General features: G+C 44.5%; 1 protein-coding gene across 1 annotated transcript in view; it reads right to left on the bottom strand.

Moving 5' to 3' along the window:
* Positions 1 to 25,252, bottom strand: part of LOC125425935 (mucin-5B-like) — a 77,115-nt gene that overhangs the window by 28,214 nt on the left and 23,649 nt on the right. The window contains exons 20-32 of the mRNA XM_048483748.1: positions 16,904 to 17,055; positions 16,036 to 16,174; positions 15,828 to 15,941; positions 15,375 to 15,554; positions 14,602 to 14,841; positions 12,039 to 12,195; positions 11,807 to 11,935; positions 11,130 to 11,274; positions 9,548 to 9,591; positions 9,266 to 9,463; positions 6,705 to 7,388; positions 6,132 to 6,260; positions 4,795 to 4,911 (exon numbers count right to left, since the gene is read on the bottom strand). Coding sequence (XP_048339705.1) covers positions 4,795 to 4,911; positions 6,132 to 6,260; positions 6,705 to 7,388; positions 9,266 to 9,463; positions 9,548 to 9,591; positions 11,130 to 11,274; positions 11,807 to 11,935; positions 12,039 to 12,195; positions 14,602 to 14,841; positions 15,375 to 15,554; positions 15,828 to 15,941; positions 16,036 to 16,174; positions 16,904 to 17,055 — 2,428 coding nt within the window. The remainder of the gene's footprint in view (positions 1 to 4,794; positions 4,912 to 6,131; positions 6,261 to 6,704; positions 7,389 to 9,265; positions 9,464 to 9,547; positions 9,592 to 11,129; positions 11,275 to 11,806; positions 11,936 to 12,038; positions 12,196 to 14,601; positions 14,842 to 15,374; positions 15,555 to 15,827; positions 15,942 to 16,035; positions 16,175 to 16,903; positions 17,056 to 25,252) is intronic.

Here is a 25,252-nt window from a genome sequence, read left to right as displayed (position 1 = left end):
ACGGGAGAGATATGGGGCCAGTTGCCGTGCCTGCCGCAGATGGTAAAAAGCTGCCTGGGCTGTCTGGGTGACCTGGTCCACCAATGATAAGGATGGATCCAGAGTCACCCCCAGGCTCTTGGCAGACGAAGTTAGCTTTGTCTCGCCAAGAAGCGTAGGCAGGCCGGACACTCCCCATGGCCCAGCCACAGGACCTCCGTCTTAGTGGGATTCAACTTCAGCAGACTTGCACTTAACCAACCAGCCACAGCGTGAAGACAACGCTGGAGAGCATCAGGGGCCGAGGTTGGGCTGCCCTCCATTGTGAACAAGAGCTGGGTGTAATCAGCGTACTGATGACACCGCAGCCCAAAACTCTGAACTAGCCTCGCTAGGGGGTGCATGTAGATGTTAAAAAGCATTGGGGAGAGTATTGCTCCTTGCGGAAACCCACATATGATGGGGCAACGCTCGGAGATCTCACCCCCCAATGCCACCTGCTGTCCCCGATCCTGGAGGAACGAGATCAGCCAATTTAAGGCTGAATCTCGAACCCCGATGTCAGTGAGGCGGTGGACCAAAAGGTCATGATCTACCATATCGAACGCTGCGGTGAGATCTAACAACACCAACAGCGCCGAACCGCCTCTATCCAAGTGCAGTCAGAGATCATCCACAACAGCAACCAACACAGTCTCGGTCCCTTGACCAGCACGGAAGCCAGACTGGAAGGGATCCAATACGTTTGTGTCATCCAGGAATCGCTGGAGCTGATACGCCACTGCTCGCTCAATTACCTTGCCCAAGAATGGTAAATTAGAAACTGGGCGGTAATTGGCTGGATCTCCTGGATCTAAATGCAGTCTTTTTAGGAGCGGGCGGACCACTGCCTCTTTAAGCCGACCAGGGAAAGCTCCTTGCTCAAGGGAGCAGTTGACTATATCCAACAGGTGACTCCGAAGCTCCTCTCTGCTGGCTTTCACCAACCAGGAATGCGGCACGGATCAAAAGGACAAGTGGTAGATCGTACAGCATCCAGGATCCTGTCGACATCCGTCGGGTCAAGTCGGCTGAAGTGGTCCAAAAAAGGACCCAAAGACGGTCCAGGGGCCTCTAGTTCACATACCGTATCAATAGTGGTAGGAAGGGATTGGCGGAGGGTCAGGACTTTGTGTGTGAAGTAGTTTGCAAATGACTCACAGCCTAGTGCCAAATCAGTCTCTTTTGGACCTATCAAAGAGGTCGTCAACGTCCGAATTACATGAAACAATTGTGCTGGGCGTGAACTAGCTGACTCAATAGCGGAAGCAGAATATGCCCACTTCGTCTCTTTCACCGCACTCTCATAGGACCTCATAAACGATCGATATGAGTGTCTTGACCTCTCGTCAAGTGCCCGCCGCCACCCTTGCTCAAGCTGTCTCAGTTCCCTTTTCATCTTCCTCAACTCCTTGGTGTACCAAGGAGCCGGGTTGGTGCAGGTGCGGAGAGGGCGTTTTGGAGCGATACCATCGATGGCTTCAGAGAGTCTGGTATCCCAGCTCTCTACCAGCTCATCTAGAGTAGCGCCAGTGGGCGGGAGTTCCCGTGGAGCATTTTGGAACCATTCTGGTTCCATTAGTCTCCGCGGGCGGGCTAAAATATGCCCATCACCTAGACGGGGGGGCATAGGAGCATCAATCCGAGCCTTCAGGACGTAGTGGTCAGACCACGGCACTCTTTCTACAGAGGATAAAACCACATGCACACCTGCCGCGAAGACTAGGTCCAGAGTGTGGCCTCCTATGCAGAATGGATGGGATCAGCATAGAGACCCCTCCCCCTGTATTCTTCAGCCAGTTTAGGGATGTAGGTATAAATTTTTTATGGGGGGGCTCGGGGGGGCCATGCCCCCACCCACCTCTGGGGGCGTGGCCATGCCTCCCCAAGCCCGGCCCGGCCTCGGTACTTATAAAAGCAGCTCTCCGAGGCCGGGGACAGCAGATTCCCCTGCCCTGCCCTGCCCTGCCCTGCCCTGCCCTGCCCTGCCCTGCCCTGCCCTCCTCCCACCAGCTGGGCTCCCAGCAGGCAGCCAGCAGCCCCTTCTGCCCTCCCCTCTGGGCAGAGGTGTAGCTAGGGAAAATGGAGCCAGTGCAAAATCTGAGTTTTGCGCACCCCCCCATGGAAAGTTGCTGTGATGCTGGAATCCACCCCCAAACAGCATCATTTTCAATGCTGTTTTAACTAAAGAGCCAAAATTCCCCTTTTAAATCCACCTTAAAGGGAGAATCTGGGGTCCCCAGTTAAAACAACATTGAAAGTAATTCTGTTTTGGGGTGGATTTTCCCCCACCCTGGAACAGCATCACTTTCAACGTTTAAACTGGGGACCTCAGATTCTCCCTTTAAATCCATGCCAAAGGGGGTGGATTTAAAAGGAGAATCTGGGGAAACTTGGAGGGTGCCTGCTGTCAGGGATGCAATTGTTAAGATAGCAGCACCAAACTTTCAGGGTATCTTTAGGAGACTTCTCGGCGATACCACTAGGTTTAGTGAAGTTTGGGTTTCAAAGGGGTCCAATTTCACTATGGATTCTCAAAGGTGTAGTCCCCATATTTTATAGCTCCCATTGGAAACAATGGGGTATGGGGCACCCCCTTTGAGAGTCCATAATTTTGGACCCCCTGGACCAAACTTCACAAAGCCTGGGTGGTATCAGTAAGTGACTCCCCTGATGGTACCCCCCAGGTTTGCTGAAGTTTTGTGTAGGGAGTCCAAATTTATAGCCAGCGGTAGCGAACCTTTGGCACTCCAGATGTTATGGACTACAATTCTCATCAGCCCCTGCCAGAATGGCCAATTGGCTCCCAGCAGGCAGCCAGCAGCCAGCCAATTGGCCATGCTGGCAGGGGCTGATGGGAATTGTAGTCCATAACATCTGGAGTGCCAAAGGTTCGCCACCACGGTTATAGACTTTCCAAGGTGTAGCCCCATCTTCTATTAGCTCCCATTGGAAACAATGGGGGATGGGGCACCCCCTTTGGGAGTCCATAACTTTGGATCCCCTAAACCAAACCTCACCAAACCTGGGTAGTATCATCAGGAGAGTCTTCAAAAACATTTCTGAAATTTTGGTGCTGCTAGCCTAAAAAACGTGCCCCCTGCAGGCCAAAAACCAAGAAACACTTAAAATATTTTTAAAAACCACAAGCGGGGGGCGGAGCTTCGGACATGTAATGGGGGGGTTGAACCCATGAACTCCCCCCCTTACCTACATCCTTGAGCCAGTTACACATGTATATGCTCTGGGAGCTTAGGAAGGAAGTGGATAGCTGAATATTTATATGGGGGCCCTCTATTGAAAGTAATGGTTGACATATAGTGTTTACTGTAAATGACTAAGGGACAGCCAAGAGGTCCCACGCTGCTCTCCTCCTGCAAATGCAACTTTTCCTGTTGAGACCATGGGTTGAATTATGTCTTACATTTTCATACCAGATTTTTATAAAATACTCAAAGCAACATACAGGAAAATAATGAAAGTACAAATAAGCATGTTTCTGCCCAAATAGTAGCAAGGGGTTTTTTACAACCATTCGCCTCAGAGAACTGGAGACACCAAACTTTTGGGATAAAGAAAGAGGAAAACTGCCTCATTTATTTTTATTTTTCATTGCATTCATTCATACCATTGCTTTCATTTATGCAATTCAGCCAATAAGAAGGCTGAAAAGAGAGGGATGCTTAAAGCTGTGAATCATGTTTTGGCATCTCGTCATTGTTTGTTCTGTTTTTTTGCTGTGGAACTCCCCATCTTCCCCTGCCTGCAGTATCAGTGTAAGATTAGCTGGTTGTTTCAGGGTCATGGAGGAATTTGTGGATCCCTTTCTATTTCTTTAAAACATTTCTATGTGACCTTTCAACCTAACTCAGGGTTGAATTATGTCTTACATTTAAACCATTAAACCATTTCAAACTGAATCATATAACCTACCAACACATATAAAACATTTAAAACAGTTATATAAAATAAATGAACACATAAAACAGGGAGGAGCGCTAACATGACTTACTGAGGTACTGTCAATTAAAACAAAAACCCATGCGTGGAAGACAATGATATGTCATTGAACAAGCTAAGGGACTGTTTTTGCCTGTTTCACTTTGGTTATTGTGGGGTTGGGTTATCTGTATTGACTTGATCCTGAAGGGTTGCCAGGCCTTAACTCGGGTTTGGCAGAATTTGTCCATGTATGGTGCTTTATTAGCTTGGCAAAGTCTAAGGCTTTGAAGGATGGAGGAAGCCACCTAAACCAGGCAATGATGACAGCATGATACAAGAGGGCTGGTGCAGATAAATCCCTCAGTGCTGCTGCACAACAGAGCTTGAACCTTTACTCTGCTTGGTATCAGATAGGGGATGGAGTTGAGGAGCAATATCTCTGGACAGATTTGGTGCAGGTGAGGAAAAGCAGACATGGCCCATGGCCATTGAGTGTGGAACCATGGCCAGATTATCCAAAGCCCACACAATGAAAATAGTGAGTTTAATGTCTAACAAACCTTAGTTCAACTCCTGCCTTTTCCATTGTGTTCTCATTTTTGGGGTATGGGAGAAAAACAAACATTAAAATGGTAGTTCCAAACTATTGGAAGTCAAATAAAAGAATAAATAAAATAATCTCCATCATGCAGTCAGCTAACACAATAGGATTCCTTGGGTCCAACGGCCTATATTTGAAATTCAGAGGTGAACCTGCTTTGAACATGTGCACACAATCAAAGCAATATGTGAATCAAAATGTGGTATTTACCAAACACATAAAGAGAAACTCACCAGGAGAAAATAAGCCACCATTGATCCCAGACACATGGCAGAAACACGGTGTTACTCTGCTTGAAGTGACAGATATATACCCTGTAGAACTAGTAGTTGCAATTCTTGTTGTTGAGGCTGTAGCGCAGGTAGCATAAATAAAGACAGGAGTGATTATAGGAACTGTGACAACTAGAAATCTAGCACTAGGCATTGCGTTAAATATTAATTTATTAAACAAAACCTGTGCCCCAACTTTCTGTTGTCATGAGTATGATATTACAAAGCACTGTTCCCATGAGTATGATATTACAAAGCACTGTTCTCATGAGTATGATATTACAACCACTATGTTCTGCACTTGTACCACATTTAATTACGAATCTCTAGCTAGACCATATTAATTTTAATTTATTGTCTGCCATTCTACCTGGGATTCAAGACAAATTACAAGGATGACAGAACTATTCAGACAATTAGTGCAGAATAATGCACTTTCAATCCATTTTCACAATGATTTGAAAGTGGGTTTTGCTATTCCGCACAGCTGCAAAGTGCATTGAAAGTAGATTGAAAGTGCATTATTTTGCATGTGCGGAAGAGGCCTTTGTTTAGTTATAGCAAGAGGATAACATTTGAAAATTAACATTTGACTTTAACAATAAAGATTTCTAGTAAAACCACATGGTGTTGCAAGGCTGGGATTCAAAACTGGAAGAAAAACACATTATCCCTAAAAGAATTTCCCTCCTGAGCTGACTCATTACACTATAGCAGTGGTTCTCAACCTTCCTAATGCCGCAACCATTTAATACAGTTCCTCATGTTGTGGTGACCCCCAACCCTGTAAAATGGTTGAAGAAAACCTGTCACAAAAAACAAGGGTGCTCTGAATGCAATTATCCACACATAACTATTACTTTGAATGTTTATCACTCATGTGAAATTATTTAAAAAAACACTGATTGCACAGGAAAAATCTTACGGTAAAATGCTTAACTATGCCTCCAAAAATGCAGTAATAGAAAATATATAAACTACAAAAAAGAATAAAAGATTTATGACGAACGTAGTTTATGCAGACAAGGAATACGAAAAATTATCTATTTCCAATTATTACTACAACATTTCCCGAATAGGAAATGAATGGAAATTTTACTAATTTATAAAAAATCTGTACAAATCAAGAACCTATCATAGCAAGTAATGAGGTCAAAGAAGTGAGGGAGACTCCAATACTTGTGATGCTGAACGGAAAGAAAATGATAACATACACATAGATATATATGCAAAAGAAATAGAAAATAAACATTCAATAAATACTGATGTGCTAGAAACAAATGGAAGATAAGACGTACTTTTGCCAAAAGGAGTGCTGGAGACCTTTGGTGTAGACAATTTGGTCGGTACTGAAGTCATTGGCTTGGACACAGGTGTGGATTGCAGAGAAGTGGCAACTGAGGTGACTGAAGGGGTGCTAACGGAGCCTGCTGTTGTGACTTGGAGCCAGAGTGGAAAGAAAGCGGGGTTGAGCAGGTTTAATGGTTGCTCCTTTTTTTTCTGGGAGTCATTAGAGACAACTGTGAATTGCCCTCAGTGAGTGAGTCCATTTCAAGATGGGAGGAGGTGTGGAGGCTTTGGAGGACGATGGCGGAGTGCTTGTTAGGCCTGGGGTGCTGACAGGGGTTCTTGTGGAGGTGGCAGTTGTTGTGGCCCCTGGCGTGGCTTCACTGACTGAAGGTGAGGTGGAACCTGATGGTGGGAGGAAATGATGGGGTGGCGGCAACTAGAGTGGTGGAAACGCTTGACTTGGGTGGTCAAAATGGGTAGGTAGTGAAGCTGGCGGCTTGAGATCAAAGGTGTGGATTCCAGGGATGTGGGTGTCGTGGTGGAGACAGAGGCCGAGGTGACTGAAGGGGTGCTGACGGAGCCTGCTGTTGTGACTTGGACGGTGGAAAGCGGAGTTGAACGGGTTGTGGTTGCTCCCTTTTCTGGAGTTGTGGCCACAACTGTAGTGCCCTGAGTGGTAGTCCACAAGATGGGAGGAGGTGTGGAGGCTTTGGAGGACGATGGCGGAGTGCTTGTTAGGCCTGGGGTGCTGACAAGGGTTCTTGTGGAGGTGGCAGTTGTTGTGGCCCCTGGCGTGGCTTCACTGACTGAAGGTGAGGTGGAACCTGATGGTGGGAGAGTACCACCCCCGGATTCACTGACCTGGGTTGTTGTGGAAACAGATTCAGAAGGTGTTGTTCCTTCATGCGATGTTAACATGGGGGTTGGTGAAGTTGTCTCACATGGTGTATACATGCAGCATAGGAACTTTATCTGGTAATTCAAGCAGATTGGTGGTTTCTGATCCTTGTTATTGCATATTAATCCACTGTTTTTTGTACATTGTATATTTTGATTAAGGAGTTCCGTTTTTACATTGGGGAATCGTTCAGCTCGACATTCTACTTCATCTGGAAATTTACACAAATTGTGTCCTCTGGCTCTAATAATATCTGGTGTTTCATAATCTCCATTTTTTTCTCCATATGTTGGATAGCTGACATCAAACCATTCTGACCATTCACATTCTTTATGAACACATATTGTTGTTGCGGTTGTTGTAGGTTCTGCAAAATGAAATATTTGTTTTATTTGTTTCAGTTGTGAGTTTCTATTTACCATAAGGCATTATTTTCTCTTTTTTAGATTGTATATTTTATGTCATTCATTAGCGATGCAGATGACAGTATTTGTATATCTTTTTGAGAAACCATTCCAGCTTGCATGATGTACCTAATTAGAAGAAATTGTTGCGTTTGATGCTGAAGTTTATAGCATCTCTCATTTTGATAATTTCCATGCGATAATGAATAGGACTATATCTCTTTGATTTTTTTTCTTGACCTCATCCTCCTGTAGTTTTTTTTAAAGATATAGGCAGCATAATGATAACTGGGGTATTGTTACTACTAACTCACAGGTATCAGGTAAAACACAGGACCAGTAGCATCCCACCTGACAGTACAAAACTGATGACTCTGAGCAAGTTGCCTTGGAGGCAAAGACTAATGTTCAATTGGCATTCCCAGCTTTCTTGAGCCATGCAGTGTCTTCCACAGACCATGTGCTTCTGGGTGTGTACAGTTTGCCTGGGCTGGGCACCATCTTTTCCAGGCTACATAGAATTTCTCTAGCCTGGGCTGGATCAGCTCAAGTATGTGCTGTGGGCAGACCATTGGCTCATGGGGAAATTCCCTGATTACTACATGCCCCCTGTAATCCATATATCAACTCCTGATGCCAATTGGTAAAAACAATGGCTTCATATTACCTGTCAAAAATGATCTATCAAATGCCATTTTCATCTGCAATCATAATTTCCTTGTACTTACTGGGCAACTGTGCATGTGTAGGCCATCAAGTGCCATCAAGGCACTTTTGACACATAGTGATCCTATGAATCAATGTCCTCCAAAATGTTCTATTGCTAACAGCCTTGTTCCTATCTTGCATACTGAGTTCTATAGCTTCCTTCATGTAATCAATCTATCACATGTTGGATCTTCCACTTTTCCTGCTTCCTTCAACCTTTCCTAGCATTATTATCTTTTCCAATGAGCCTTGTTTTCTCATTATGTAACCAAAGTTTGACAGCCTCAGTTAGTCAACTATAATATAATATGAAATCCTGGAAGTCCCTTATTGGATCTCTCTTCTCAAATACCAAAAGACAACATCTCTTCTAGTTTAAGATTTTTATATTTTGTTTCATCTTAAAATAGATGAAAAGAAGTACATAACATTTCCTTTCTGCTAGCACCCTCTGGACCATTTCTGAGGTGTAAGCAACATTCAGCTTTGTTTTCGACCAGCTTTATTTTAGAAACCTCACCTGCAGTTATTACACACAGAGCTTCCCATAGCATTTAGAGGCTCTGTAGCATTCAGTGCTACACAGTTATCCTTTTAAATGGAAGTTGTTTCCTGCCAGTTTAGTAGGTTCTAATTTTTTTTAGTAAGATAGCATGACAGTATGTGTCAACTTTTGAATTCCATGATTTGAATTCCTGGCATATTATTTGGCCTTAAAGAGCAGTTAACAGGGGACCGATGTAAGTCAGGCGAGCAGAATGGGGGAAGAAGGTTGTCTAACTCTTTCTTCTCTGCATTGTTTCTCCACTGGAAAACTGAACTGCTCCCATATGGCTACTTTTAGTTCCAGTAGTGAAAAAGATAGATGTATCGTTTGCCTTTTTCTTCTACCAAATCTTATAGTAGCTGATATGTAGGTGGTATGTGGCATTTTGGGGCAGGGAAATAGCAAGGAGGAGAAGAGTTGAACTATTTTTAGGCCATATAATACACTGGGCGTTCCAGTCAAAGAACTCCAGTGACACTGAGCAATTTCAGGATGATTTCCTCCCCCTCCCTTTATTTCCGTATTGATATGAATGTCGCATGGTTCCTGTTCTGTAACATGCACAATGTTTCTTTGCACAAGTACCTGCTCCACTTGTAGATGGAATGGTAGTAAATGTAAATGGTGGTAATGTGGTGGTAAGTCCGGCACATTTATAAGCATCTCTGTGGATTGTTCCATTGATATCACAGGTTGCAGTCATGCACCAGCCCAGACCATCCGTGGTGTTGTAAATGACTTCCTTGTAGATATATTCCTTTCCTTCATAATGGCAGTAGCATGCTAAAATTTAGAGAATGGCTTTAGTCAGGCATTTTCCAATGACAAAGTTTCTCAAGTTGCAATTTCCAAATTTCTGCCACTTACCTTGACCATTGTAGTTGCACCTTATGCCTTCATTAGTGCACATACTGCAAGCAAAAAAATAGCAAGGCCCATGAGAATGAAGATCCATAAAAACTACATTACTGCTTATTTTCTGCTTAGTTCCTTCTGCATTTAATTTCACAGGGCTGGATTCCAGAGGAAGTAGGAAGTGCTTTTCTCCTTCCTACCCCATAGCCCCCTGAGATATCTGCGGGGCTAATGCTCAGAATCACTAGAGTTCCCTGGAGAAAATGCCACTGGGCATAGAGGAGCTGCTGTAAAAGAGAATTGGGTGACAATGCCCCCTTTTCACTCATGAGCCAATGGAGCATCTTGCGTCATGGAAACTCTGTCAAGGACAGAACAAGAAGGGACAACATCAGCTGATTCTCTCTCTTTACTGTGTGTGTGGAATTTGTTCATGGGGCTCTTGTGACTCTCAGCATCAAACTCCTGAAGATCTCACTGGGAATGTGGGGAACACCTTCTTCTCTGGATTGGAAGGATTCAACCCACTAAGTATAATTCTGTTAAAATAGATTTCAGCTGAAATGCACTTTTTAAATGCTAATATCTGTACCGATTAAAATGGAGATGCTTTTCTGTATTTGGAACACTGCCATTCATACACTATTAGAAGATACAATGCAATACAATAACCTGTCTTACATCAGTTTGCAAAGTACACAGATAACTGGATACAGTGCAATAAAGTGAATAAATGTATATGTGCAAATACAGTAACAAATACACACACAGTAACAGCCTAAAGGTCTGGGAATAATTAAAAAATGAGCATAAATGACCAGTTTGCACCAGTTTCTGAAGAAAGTATGTTTGTAACTATTGCTCTTGTCTTTGCTTATGCTTTGATTATTTTTCAATTAATCTTTATCTTGCTCCTTCTAAAATAGTTGACAACATTTTATTATCTGTATAGGCAGTTATGGGAAAGTAGAAATGAAACTAATTGATATGTGTATCCAGTTGGATCAATTAGGTTTTCTGCTGATGAAAAAAAGACTCCCCTCTGGCCACTGAAATAAGCTATTCTGGGGTCCTGTGTGTACAAAAGCCATGTGTGAAAAGGTTAGTTTAGGTTCAACTTTCAGTTATTATTATGTTCTATAGACTTGAAAATCTAAGATAATATGTGGTGCCCTCTTAATCTGGAACCATTTGACTACTTTGTTACCCTATAATCCCTTGCACATGATAAATTAGAGAAAGGCCTTGTATTGATTATTTTTTAATCCATAGATCTGGCTCTTTAACAGATGAATTAATTTAAAGTGATACAAATAATATTTGTCAGCACTGAATATGCTTGAGTTGCAAATACATTTCTTTTACAGCAACAAGCTGTAAAAGAAATATATCTGCAACTCAGATACAGGAATGTGAAGGATGATTATTTTACATTTTCTTAATGTTGGCTTAACTTCTGGTCTACTACCATTTTGTCAATATCTGATAACAGATTGTCATTTGGGAACAAACAAAATGGAAATTGGGAACACAGAGTTATCATAAACTCTGCTGTGTTAGTTTGTCTTGATATTATTAAACAGTACACACATACCATGACTGACATGTGTCTCTCAAGTCAAAGTGTGTTCCTATTGGGTAATAGTTATCCTCAGCATCATAGCAGCCACACTGGTCAACACATTTCATATCTTCTTCATTGAAATATGGCTTATCTGCAGGACAGTATGGGTAGCAGCCTGCAAATTGAAAGTGAGAAACACATGAATATAAGAAGGTATAAAATAGATCTGTAGCTAAAAAGCAGTTCCTTTCATTTTCTCCACACTTTAAAAATAGTTGTGCTCATGAATTTTTTAATGTAAATGCTAGGATCTCCCCCTTTTTTTGCATGCCTCCAAGTAAGTTGTTTCCATGCAAAGAAAAAGGACAGTTATCAAGTTTATACTGGTTCATAATTTAACAAACAGCAATAGGAAAAGCAACCAACGCATTCAAACAAAATTGAGAACTTGCCTATAACATTTGAATGAGTGGCCAGATTATCAGGTTTATGGCCAAGATTCCACATTACTTCAACAACTAATAGTTTGGTGTACCTTTCTTTAATACAGAAAGGTCTTTCCCAACACCTCCTATTGGCATGCAACACGTGTGCTTTACAGCTGAGCTATGGGCTCTCCCTTGTTAGAACCAAACAAAATGGGCTTATGGGAACAAATTATTGCTCAGGAGAAAATAAGAATAACAAGCCAGTAAAATGTGTTTTACCTTCCAAGCCAGGTAACTGATAAAGACATCTGCCACTGGGGTTCCTACAGGTCTTCATGCATGGAGCTCCACAGGGCTTGTAGTGCCAATCACATTCTCTTTCAGCATTGTAATAGTCACAGAACATAGCTGAACAAAACCAGGAAAAAAACTGTTTAGAACCAAATACTCCAGTATGGATTCATAGTACTGCCAATGTCATTTTCAAGTTGTGGTGTGGGTTAATACTCACGGCAAACTGATGGGGTTCTCCAGGATATACACACACCAAATTCACTGCAAGCTTGAGCATAGGCAGCCACAGCTGTGCAGAAACAGTCACAATCTCCCCCAGAGTCACAGGCACAGGCATCAACCACACAAGCTTCATAGTATTTAGCTGGATCAACCTATCAAGAAATTTAGAACAGCAGCTGTGAGTCTTGGCATTTCCTAATCATGTTTCACCAACGACTACTGATGTTATACAAAAATACAATTCACCTTTTAAAATGTTATACAAAAATAAAGCTTAAGGAGACTCATGTCCCATAAAAGATCCAAACCAAATTAAGATACAAATAGACCCAACTCAGATACTTTTGAGCACAAATGAAGCCTGTGCAACTGCCGGTATGCACAAGTACATTTTTGCTGAATAACCAGGCCGGTTCAACCAGACACTGCTTTAAATGAGTCCAGTGTCCAGTTCCTACTCTCCAAATGGGTGATCAGAAGTGACAGAGCTGATGATTTGTTCAGGGATGTGCAGGAAAGACACAAGCAGAAAACCTGGGTCTAGAATCCCCACCCACAATTGGGGAGCGGCTGAGGCTCAGAAGCAGAGCATCTGCTTTGCATGCAGAAAGTCGCAGGTTCATTCCCTAGCATTTTTAGTTTAAAGAGTCCATATTAGGTGATGTGGACACTCAAAGCTGCCTTATCTTAAATCAGACCATCTGTCAAGGTCATTATTGTCTATTCAGATTAGCCACGGCTCTCCAAGGTCTCAGGTAGAAGCCTGAGACCTTTCACATCATCTCCTCCCTGATCTTACTAACTGGAGACTCCAGGGATTGAACATGAGACCATCTGCATGCCAAGCAGATTATCTACCACTTTCCTAGACATCTTTGCCCAAGACTCTGGCTGCAGCTAGCAGGCAATGGTCCTACTCTTTTTTGAGGCATCTGAACCCTTTTGTACACATTAAAACACAAATAGACTGACTCGTAAGTAAACAGTGTGATGTTTATGATGTGGCTTCGATGTATTAAGGTAGTGAATTGTTGAAGATTTTCATCCAGAATTTATTAGCAATGGATTCTATAGTAATGCATTTTTGTGATTCGCTCCAGAAGATTTCAATTAAGAATATACTTAACATGAGCAAAGGTCTTCCTGAATTTGACTTTCCATTTTTTATTGCACTTTTGAATGGTTCTCAGAATCTGATGTAAGGGCTGGGTTCAGCAATCAGTTTGTCAAGGAGAATTGATTTTTGTTGCACACCTTGTCTCCCAGGAGTCCTTTTCAACTGCCAGAAAATTGATTGCTGGAGTTGCAGGACTCATATGGTTACTACCCACACAGGTTGGGGGGAGGGGGGCTGCAATGGGGAGGAGGAAAGAGGGCCCTGCTTCCAGAAAAGAGAGGAAGAGACAATTTTCCCTCTTCCCCCTCCTCACTGCACTCCCCTGACATCCATGACTTTTAGTCCAAGCAAGCCCCTCACATACAGGAATCAATTTTCTGGGTTTCAGAAGGAAGAAGAAGAGTGCAGCAAAAATCCATATCTGTCAGTGCTTTCCATTAATGGATTTCAGGATACTGCCCCTTATATCAGAAACATCAGATACTGGTGAAATCTAAAGTTGAATATAAACTCCAAAATCAGGAATGGAGTCTTGGAGGGATAGTACAAAAGGCCCTTCAGTAAGTATGATACAAACAACCATTACGCTGGATGTTACCCCATGGGGTGATACTTGCGTATATGCTTTGCTGAAATGTATTTATGTTTTGTGGAACCTCTTCATGTATGACTGTATAGAACTGTAACTAATCTATGTGTATTAGATATGGTGCCAGTTTCCAGAGGCAGCAGCAGGTCTCTGAAAGCATCCTAGGCCTATTATGCATGCAAGTCCTTTCCTTGGGGCTCTTTGCTGCGCAGTGGGATCATGGTGGTCTCCTCATGTTTCTCTGTTTACACACAAGAAGGCACCCCACTGCCTGTGATGCAACTTGCCTGCACCTACTTCTGGGTTCCTCCTGCTAGTTGCAGGATTGCTGGCTTTGTTAAAGCCCTTTACATTGCTGTTCTATTGATATTTCTGTTGCTTTTATATTGATATGGTTATGTCAGTATTGCTGTGTTTTTGAAATAAAAGCGGCAGATTCAGCTGTCATCTGAGGGAGGAGGCAGACTTGCCCTGGTGCAGCACTGGTGGGCTGCTTGTGAGCCCTGTGGGATCTTTCTTTCCACTCTCTCCCAGCTCTTCCCTCACTGCTATTGCTTGCTGCCACCCCCTCCTCTCTTTCCCCTCCTGTCCCTCTGACAGTTCTCTCTCTGTCCCTCCCTCACATAGCAGGGAGAAAGGAGTGGGGGGCAGGAACCAAAAGGAGCTGAAACCCTGAAGCAAGGGAAAAAGCACGATTTCCCTGCTGTCACTAACCATGGGGCTTTCGGGATCTTCTATAAGTGTAAGCACATCTGTACAGAGATCTCTGCTGCAAAGGAAAAGTTCCCTTGTGCACAGGAAAACTGCGTATAATTGGCCCTAGTCTTCAGGAAAATTCTGCATTGAGAATACCTGAGAGTGGCAGGCTGAAAAGACTTTACTATTGATGATACTGCACTGTTTCTGTGACCAGGATTTTCTGTAAGGGTTCATCGAACAAGGATCCTTTGTGCATTTGGCATCAGGACATGTAGGAGACACCTTCCAGCTGTTTCCAAACTCTAGCACATCACCTACTACAGACTGGCTCCGGGTTGTAAAGTCATTAATTCCATTGCCATCATAGTTCCCACACAAACCACAGACTTGACCCTGCAGAAATGATCAAACAAAACAGTTCTGAGTGATAGATAATTGGCATGAACCTTTTTTTATGTTTGACTTCTTCAATATGTTTTATCAGAAGACTACTAACTCTAATGATCTTTTACCACAGGACACAGTGAGTTCATTTTCTTTTTCTTTTCAGATGACAGAATAATAGGTAGATTTTGTTTTACTCCAGTGAACACTGCTTTAAATTCTGAATTAGAGCAAAAAGTGGAATTTTTGCATTGCATTTCACTTCTGAGAAGTTTAGGATAATTGGTAACTTAGTAGCTCCCTGCCACCTCTTTATAGACCCTGTTCCATTTCCATCTTGTATTGTTTTGATAAACAATGGACAAGTTGATTAAACATACCAGTAAACTTATTCTGAAAATATATTTCAGGCTAAGCACATTTACATGCAAGTAACTGCCACTAAAATCGATTAACTTTACTTCTAACTAATGTGCTTTTAAAATGGGGATATTAATGAGACATACTTGCAACATATACCTAGTGTGTAAAGAGCTTCTTACCTTGAAATCAGGACTAATTTTGATAAATATGCTTGTTTTCTTGTCCCATAAGAGGATCACCCCACTGATGGTCTCAATAACCAAATATATGCCCATGGAGCGGATTCTGTATGGTAACTCACCACCACCACCTCTGGTTACCACTTTAGACTGCTCATCACTGAGTATCAGTTCATAGTTCTGTGGGACCAACAAAAAGAATGAGGAACATTTAGTTTTCCATAAAGAAATCTTGATATTTTGACCTTACATATTTTGTTTTAATCATATATATTTTGTTTAGCTAGCATGACTTGACATAATTCTTGATGCAAAGTATTCCTGTGGTGCCTTATATGATAATCACTTACTAACTAATAGTAATGTGTACAAGGTATGTACAACTGCAAGTTTTCTCTTGCAAAACCCAAACTTTGTTACTATTTTATAAAGAGTACCAGCAATGAGACTCACTTCGAAGAAGACTTTAATGGATTTTGAGCAAGTGGTCCCAGTCGAGCCACAAGGAATATTCTCAGTGATGATGCGGAAGGATCCCTGGGAGGAGCTGTTCTGTCCACAATGATCCTTAGAAGAGGGTGAAGAGGTGAAAGATATTATTTCTGTCTATAGAAGACACAGGTTAATTTCTGTCAATAATGCCAAGACAATTGCTTGATACCTGAACCAGAATGTATTCACACTTCCCATTGAAATTGTACCGCTTGTCATCAAAGGTGATAATATGCCCATCTCCATAAACAGCACAGGTTCCTAGGCACTTGTTCTTGGTGCATTTCCACATCCTGTTCTGACATACACTAAAAAAAGGGAAAATTAGCATGTCAAGTGACTTGCCTACTTGCCGGAAAGAGGGAGAAGAGTGGTTTGTGAAGAGAAAACAAGCATTAGCATGCACAGGTTCCCCCATTTGAATGACAGTGAATAATAGTGTGAGTTGAGGTTTCTGAAATTGAAAGCCTTCAGTGGGCTCTGTGTGAGGGGAGGGAAGACAGAGTAGGCAAATGGGAAACCATTTTGGGAATACCACATTATTTAAAAAATGAGGTTAGGAAAAGTCACAAGGTCAGAAATATATAATTAATCATATGGTTTCTGAAGTACCATAATTTTTGGCCACTATAATATATAACAGGTTCTAGGCCTATATACTTCAGTATAGCTGAAAGCCTATTCTCTCTGAAAACACTCTTTTAACATGTTCTGAAATAATAAGGCCATGTTACATGTTACAAACTGGAGTTAACAACTATATATATATATACTCTCAACAGAGAGCTGTTGCCAATTGCTGATATCTGATGAGGATTTATCATATTCAAAATATATGTATAGGAGTCTACAGAAAAAAATATTTAACTACACTGACTCTTCTTCTTCTTCTTTTACAGTATAATATGTAAAGCAATCTCAGCCTATATGCCAACCCACTGTTCTACTAGATAATCTATCTTCTTAATGCTAGCCATCTTTGAAATGGGGAGGGTGATGGGAACAAGAGGCAGGCCTACTCTTTATTGAATACTTACCATGTGTTACAGTCAACTTTGATCTTTTCTCCTGGATTATAAGTAGCATCATTGTGAATGCATGGACATTCTTCTACAGCAATGCAGTTACCTTTGCCATCTGACACTAGTCCAGCAGGACACATGCAGCCAGACATACACTGTGTGCTGTACTGTAAGAGCCAAAAACAAAATAGAAGAGAATGGCATTGATAGTCCTAGAACCTGCTTCTTTCTCTAGGCCCATTCTGCACATGCAGAATAATACACCTTCAATCCACTTTCACAATTGTTTGAAAGTGAAATTTACTATTCCGCACACTAAAATCCAGTTGCAAAGTGGTTTGAAAATGCATTGAAAGTACATTATTCTGCATGTGCGGAGGGGCCCTAAAACAGGGGTTGGGAGAATTCGACTGAATGAAAGCCTCCTTTTGTTACATAATGAATTATCACCTGATGCACACCTTCCACTGGCAGTGTACATTCAGGAACTCCAATTCATGTCCAGTACTCCAGTGCATGCACAGAGTTCTGAATAAACAAAGACTGGTCCCCTTACTGCACCACAGGTGTATGCAAGTGTTCCTCAGTACTGAAGTGAATGGAACAACCTGGCCTATGCAGAGCTCTGTATGTGTATGAAACTCAAGATGTACAAATGCCGCTTCAACAAACTGATCACTTATTTGCATAGTACATTCAGGGAGCAATCGTAAGCAGATCCATTAAAAAATAAGTCCAATTTTATTCAACAAGGCTTACTTCCAGGAATGTGTTCATAGGATTGCAATCTCCAAAGTAAATCCCACTGTATTTTGTGAAGGATTACTGTGAGGTAAGGATTACTGTGAAGGATTGCTGCACAGGATTGCACTAATGAATAATCAGGAAGCAATCCATATGGCATAAGAACATAAGAACATAAGAACAAGCCAGCTGGATCAGACCAGAGTCCATCTAGTCCAGCTTTCTGCTACTCGCAGTGGCCCACCAGGTGCCTTTGGGAGCTCACATGCAGGATGTGAACGCAATGGCCTTCTGCGGCTGTTGCTCCCAAGCACCTGGACTGTTAAGGCATTTGCAATCTCAGATCCAAGAGGATCAAGACTTGTAGCCATAAATCTGACTTCTCCTCCATAAATCTGTCCAAGCCCCTTTTAAAGCTATCCGGGTTAGTATTATCCACCACCTCCTGTGGCAGCATATTCCAAACACCAATCACACGTTGCGTGAAGAAGTGTTTCCTTTTATTAGTCCTAATTCTTCCCCCCAGCATTTTCAATGTATGCCCCCTGGTTCTAGTATTGTGAGAAAGAGAGAAAAATTTCTCTCTGTCAACATTTTCTACCCCATGCATAATTTTATAGACTTCAATCATATCCCCCCCTCAGACGTCTCCTCTCAGAAGCTAAAAGAGTCCCAAAGCGGCTGCAGCCTCTCCTCATAAGGAAGGTGCTCCAGTCCCTCAATCATCCTCGTTGCCCTTCCTCTGCACTTTTTCTATCTCTTTATTATCCTTTTTTGAGATGTGGCGACCAGAACTGAACACAGTACTCCAAGTCACGGTCGCACTACGACTTTATATAAGGGCATGACAATCTTTGCAGTTTTATTCTCAATTCCTTTCCTAATTATCCCCAACATAGAGTTTGCCTTTTTCACAGCTGCCATGCATTGAGTTGACATTCCCATGGAACTATCAACTAAAAGGCAGCCCAAATCCCTTTCCTGGTCTCTGTGACTGATAGCACTGACCCCTGTAAGCGTGTTAATGTGAAGTTTGGATTTTTTTGCCCTATGTTGCATCACTTTACATTTTGCTACATTGAGGCTGCATTTGCCATTTCTGTAGCCCACTCACCCTAATTTATCAAGGTCCCGCTTGGAGCTCTTCACAATCCTTTAGGTTCTCACCACACTATATAATTTTGTATCATCTGCAAACTTGGCCACCACGCTACCCACCCCTACTTCCAGGTCATTTATGAATAGGTTAAAGAGCACTGGTCCCAAAACGGATCCTTGGGGGGGACTTCCCTCCTTACATCTCTCCATTGTGAGAATTTCCCATTTACACCCACTCTTTGCTTCCTGTTTTTCAACCAGTTTTTAATCCATAGGAGGACTTCCCCTCTTATTCCTTCATTGCTGAGTTTTCTCAATAGTCTCTGGTGAGGAACTTTGTCAAAAGCCTTTTGGAAATCCAAGTAGACAATGTCCACTGGTTCCCCCTTATCCACATGCCTGTTTACACCCTCAAAGAACTCTAGTAAGTTTGTAAGACAGGATTTGCCTCTGCAAAAGCCATGCTGACTCTTTCTCAGCAGGTCTTGCTTTTCTACATGTTTAATAATTTTATCTTTAACTAGCTGTACCCGGCCACGCGTTGCTGTGGCTCAGTCTGGTGAAGTGGAAAGGAAAGGAAAGAGAAAGTGAACGCTTGTTAAATTTTTAGTGTCACAATGCATGTTGGTATACAGTATCTTGTGTTGTTCCATTGTTTTGTTGAAATGAAGTAACATTTGCGAGTTGGCGACAGTGGAAGTTCCTGATGGTGGTAGAAATCACACGAGTGTAATACAGTGCATCATTGGCATCACTGATGGAATTAATTGGTAGGAGTTCCTTGGTGACTATCTGGATAGGGAAGCAGGAAGCCGAGTACATGGTAAATTTGTCCTGTCGCTGTGAGAAGTTTGGAGGAATTGAGTTGTGTCCAATTTCCTTGGGGGGAATGTACGTGCATTTGGAAACTTATGAGTTGTATTTCCTGGTGTTACCTAAGAATGGATTTGATTTATTTGATTAGTTTAAAGGCTTGTGGTGGTGTGGTTGTGCCTGTTCAGGGGCATTGTCATTGTTGTAATGCCATAACACATTCCTTTCATTCCAGTGAACTGGAGCCGTGTAATAAGGACACACTTCAGTCATAGAGCGAATGATAACATGCTGGCTGTTTGCCATGTGGTAGTTTGTGTAGAGTATGTGTGTGATGTGTGGAATGAATGGGGTTTGCCAGGTGAATGTCAGAGGAGGGCATAGGAGGCCTTCTGAGGGAGGCCAGTGTGGTTGTACTTCCCATAGCAGAAGGAGGCAAAGGCGGGTTTGTGGGAGGGCATGAGTGTGTATAAAGGGGTGTGTTGTGGGTTGTGAGGTGTTGTAGCAGTGAGCTGAGGATGTAGAAGAGATCATAGGAACATGAGGTGTTGGTTGGTACAGTTAGAGAAGTGTGGGTGAAGCAGAAGTAGGACCCGGCCATTAGGCAGAATGGGCAGCTGCAGCAGTAAAGAAATTATATGTCACGTGATGGGCGACACAATGTTTGATCAGCCCCGCCCACTCTGCACGGTGGCGACCCTTGCCAAACGGCCCACAAGCCACCCGAGCAGCCTGCTGGCTGCAGTGATCGAAGAGATCAGAACAGGGGGGGAGGGGCCCCAAACAACTCCACATGATTCCGCGTGGCTGCCCTGACCCCACCCACCATCTTTCCCTGCCCGGCCAGTGTGGGCCCCATTGGCCCTGTGACAGCACATTAGGACCACGCATAGAGGAGGCATCCCTTCTAAGCCCCCCGCATGCGCAACTCCAGGACTTCTTGGGTTTCCAGCCTTGTGATCACAGCCTGGGAGAGCCCATGCCTGTGCGCTTGTGTGTCTTGGGGAGAGAGGGAGAAAGGGAAGGAGACAGGAGTCCGGGCTGGTCCAGGCTCCAACGTGCCGGAGACTGGAGTGGGCCAGACAGCAGAGCCTGGTGCTGCGGAGGGGGAGGCGTGCCTGAAACCCTCCTCTGCTCCCTCACGCAGACCCACTTGAGGGGCCTGAGGGGGGGGGGGTCAGCAGTGGCTCATCAGCCCTCTATCAGCTGGAGAAATCAGGCAAGCCTCCCGCTTGGAGTCTGATGCCACCTCAAGAGCCAGCGCCGCCTTGCTTGCTGGGGTGGGGGGATGGGGAACAGGTGGAGCTCTTGCCTTGAGCTGCAGCTTAGAGCGAGCGGAGAGGGCTAAGCAGCTGGCCCGGCGACGGCTGCCTGTCTGGTTTCAGAGCTGCCCCCTCCCATTGTGCTTGACCCCGCCCCCCAGAAGAAGCCGCTAGGCAGGCTGACAGCCATGGGAGCCTGCTCCTGGGCAAGGCAGCCTCACTAAGCCAGATCCACGCCTGCCACCAGCGCTAGGGAGACGTCGGGCTGGGTGGCAAGATCAAGCCCCGGGGCAGTTGTGTCCAAAGCTTGGGAGGGGGCCAGGTCTTGAGGGATGTGCCTACCCATTCCTCATTGAGTATATAATCCTGGCAATCCAATCCAGTGGGGCAGCCCCTGGTGTTTGCAAGAGGTTTCAAGTTTCTCCGGAAGGGCAGAGCAGCCCTTCCGTTCCCCGTCCCCCGTGCCGCGCACCTGCTTGTGGAGAGGCTGCGTGGGAGGGGGATGCTGTTGCCTTTCCCCTCTCCCTCGTGTGGGGCACCTAGATGGCCACCCCCCTGGAAAGTGCAGCTGGATGGGAGGAAGAAGGGGGGTGGGTAGCTCTTGGGAACGCGGAGTGCGCGTCCCCCCTTTGGAAGTTGTGAGCCGTCTGGAAAGGGTGAGTGCCGTGGCCGGGCTGCTCTGCCCATTGGGGAGGGGGGCATCAAACTAAGATTTTGCCCAGGGCGCCAGTTTGCCTGGGAACGCCACTGAGGTGAAGTGTGTGGTAAGTGGTTGGTGTTGTGTTAGAAGCTGTGCATGGCCCCTTAGAGCAGTGGTGGGTAACCCATGGTGCAGGCGTTAGGGGTGGCGTTTGGAGTGTAGGCTGGCGTGCAAGGCTGGTGTGCGCACAGGCCTGTGGCTGGGAGTAAGAGTGGTGGATGGGAAGGGGGGGTTGTGTCTGAGGAAATCCTCATTGGCTTGCGTGTCATACAGTGTAAGTGCTGCACAGGTGGTTCACCAGATGTACCCCTGAGGAAGGCACACCTGCGTTCTAAACAGAAACCCCAGTAATCAGGTGGAGTTGGCATGGTTGGAATGCTAACGATAAAATAGTGGGTTTTGTTCCTTACGAATTTGGGCAGTCGGTCTTGAGAGAAGGCTGGCCAACAGTGCTGTAAGAGCAAGGAAGAGGGAGTATATGCAGCTTTAGGGTATGTGAATTTGGAGAGAAAGGGATGGTAGATTTGGGATAGAGTTGAAATCCCTCATGCAGCATAAATGTCAGTAAAGGCAGGATGAATTGCCACAATTGGTCCGGGTTGCGAAAAATAAGTGGGGTTCAATGTCTTGCAATTTGGGCAGGCTAAGGTGTAGAGAAGGCTGGCCAACAGCAAAGTTTCGGAGAGCCACCAAAGAGGAAAGTATGAAATCATAAGGAGGTAGAAGCGCAATGGGAGAGAGCAGGTGGTGGAGTAGTTGCAGAGTTAGTTGTTTGCAGTGGGGAGAGCAGGAGATGGTATTGGAGTTGGTGGAGAGTTGTGTGTGAGTGGACAGACTGTTTGTTGCTGGTAGCGTTATAAGCGAAGTAAGTAAAGGCAGGACAGCTGTGGAGAATATGGAGTGAGGAATTGTGTATGTGATGGTTGACTGTGGCTCATTCGCACATGCAGCATAATGCACTCTCAAACTGCTTTCCGAGCTCTTTGAAGCTGTGCGGAATGGCAAAATCCACTTGCAAACAGTTGTGAAAGTGGTTTGAAAACGCATTATTTTGCGTGTGCGGAAGGGGCCTGTGAGAGGGGGCAGAGTGAAGTGGGTGTGGAGGAGATGGGTGCAGGAAATGAAGTAGTGAAGGCAGAGAGATATGGAGAATATGTGTGAGGCAGTGATGTTTGAATGTGAGGGAGGGCAGACTGAAGTGTGAGAGGAAAAGGTGGATGAGTGTGGGACAGGGCAGAGTGAAATGTGTGAGGATGGGGGGAATGTGTGTGAGAGTATTTGTTGTGTGTGGGAGTAATGGATGAGATTGAGATTGAAGGTAACGTGCAAGAAAGAAGTGAAGGCAGACAGTTGTGCTGCGGGAGCTGAAGGGGCGCAAGGTGGGTGAGAGAGGGAAAGTTACGCTGGGGGCAGGAGCAGAGTCCTTGTGAGAGTGTGAGTCGGTGTGGGTTTGGAGGATGCAGGAAAATGAGTGTGGGGGAGGGGGGAGGGAGAAGTGTGTGACTGGTGGAATGTGATGGAGGGCAGAGTGAAGTGTGTGAGGAGGTGGAAATGTGTGCATGTTTGTCTTGTGTGGTAGTAATGGGTGAGACAGCAATTGAAGGTTAAGTGCAGGAAATAATTTAGTGAAGGCAGAGAGATATGGAGAATATGTGTGAGGCAGTGATGTTTGAATGTGAGGGAGGGCAGACTGAAGTGTGAGAGGAAAAGGTGGATGAGTGTGGGACAGGGCAGAGTGAAATGTGTGAGGATGGGGGGGAACGTGTGTGAGAGTATTTGTTGTGTGTGGGAGTAATGGATGAGATTGAGATTGAAGGTAACGTGCAAGAAAGAAGTGAAGGCAGACAGCTGTGGAGAATTGTGTATGTGATGTTTGAATGTGTGGGAGGGCAGAGTGAACTGTGTATGGAGGAGGTGGACACAGAAAAGTGGAGAATACCTGTGTGGAGAAAGCCCACGTGTGAAATGGAAACGTGTGGTGGTGGGGCAGTATGGGTTGCTTTGGCGGCGTGAAGGAGCCGTGAATGGCGAGCTGCAGCCCTCAGAGGCACCGCGCTGTGGGAGCTGAAGTGAGGAAATGAGGCAGCGAGGTGGCTGAGAGAGGGAAAGTTGGTTGCTGGGGACGGGAGCGGAGTCCTTGAAGAATGTGAGTCTGCGCGGGTTTGGAAGACGCGGGAAAAAGAGTGTGGGGGAGGGGGATTGCCTGAGTTAAGGAGGAGCGGCTGCGTTAAAATGAGGCTTGTGTGGCCGTTTTCGCTGGGGGGAATGCGAAGCTGGAGGAGGGGAGGGGGATTGCCTGAGTTAAGGAGGAGCGGCTGCGTTAAAATGAGGCTTGTGTGGCCGTTTGTGGCCGTTTTCGCTGGGGGGAATGCGAAGCTGGAGGAGGGGAGGGGGATTGCCTGAGTTAAGGAGGAGCGGCTGCGTTAAAATGAGGCTTGTGTGGCCGTTTGCGCTGGGGGGAATGTGCATCTGGAGGAGGGGTGTGGACGGGCTGGCTGGCTGGTAGCAGAGACCGGTGCTTGGGCGGCAGCGAGGGTGGTTTTTGCGCGTTTGGGCCGCGCACACAGCGGGATATGTGCAGATGGAGGGCGTTGTAAGGGCTGGTTGATTTCAGCGACGGGTGATTGTGCGGCAGCGAGGGTTGCATGTAGAACGCTGCAGCGGCAGCTGGGTAGAGCGTTGGGAGAGGCTGCAGAAGAAGTGTTGCTGGGACTGTAGAGGAGGTTTTCCTGGCACAGGAGGAGTGTCAGAGTTTCCGAAGATGCTTTGAACACACTCGCTTGGCTGAGGAGTGTGTATGGGAAGTTTCAGAGGAATTGGCCCAGTAGTTATTGAGGTACCCTGTCATCAACACATACACAGTTAGCTTTTTATATATATAGATGATAGATTCTACTAATTTGCCAGGAACAGATGTCAAACTGACTGGCCTGTAATTTCCCGGGTCCCCCCTAGATCCTTTCTTAAAGATTGGTGTGACATTGGCCATCTTCCAGTCTTCAGGGATGGAGCCTGATTTCAGGGATAAGTTGCATATTAAAGTGAGAAGATCAGCAATTTCATGCTTGAGCTCTTTAAGAACTCTTGGGTGAATGCAATCTGGGCCAGGGGATTTGGCATTCGCCTCTAGATTGCAAAACAAACAAAAAAGCATATTATGATGCACCTAACATGTGTAATATAAAAGAATGCAGCCATCTATTAGGTGGCAGCAAACATCTGATTGTTATATGGCAATCCTAAGAACTCTCCATCAAACAAACTTTAGTAGGATTCTGCTTAGGATCCTAATTAGGATTGCTCTCAGCTACCTAAGTAGGGTCCTGATTAGAATTGCTGTTAACTATTTATGTTGTCAAAGTATTGTTAGGCAAATTAGAGGAAAGTTCCAAAGAGCTACCTTAGGCACATTTAAGACCTTGGGTACATCTAATAGGATTTTTTTACTTTTCCTTTGAAAATTCTGTTTTTGAAGACCCTACCCCTCAATTTTGAGGTAGTTTGCTAAGTCAGGGGCAAGGGACAGGGCAGAGGCTGATTGAAAAAAGAAACAACTTAAGTGACTCAAATCACTTGAGTCACTTAAGCACATATAACATGCTCCAGCCAACAGAAATAACAGGTAATGTTTTTCAGTCACTGCATAAGTGAGTTCACTTGGACAGTCTATTCTAATATCAGAGGTTTCCTTTATTTCTGCTATCTTATCAGGTACTAAAGGAAATGTACTTGCCATTTCTAAAAGAG

The sequence above is a fragment of the Sphaerodactylus townsendi genome, linkage group LG02 (genome assembly GCF_021028975.2).
Source record: "Sphaerodactylus townsendi isolate TG3544 linkage group LG02, MPM_Stown_v2.3, whole genome shotgun sequence".
NCBI classification, from domain to species: domain Eukaryota; kingdom Metazoa; phylum Chordata; class Lepidosauria; order Squamata; family Sphaerodactylidae; genus Sphaerodactylus; species Sphaerodactylus townsendi.
The sequence above is the reverse complement of the archived record's forward strand: the minus strand, read 5'-3'. Positions and strand labels throughout refer to the sequence as shown.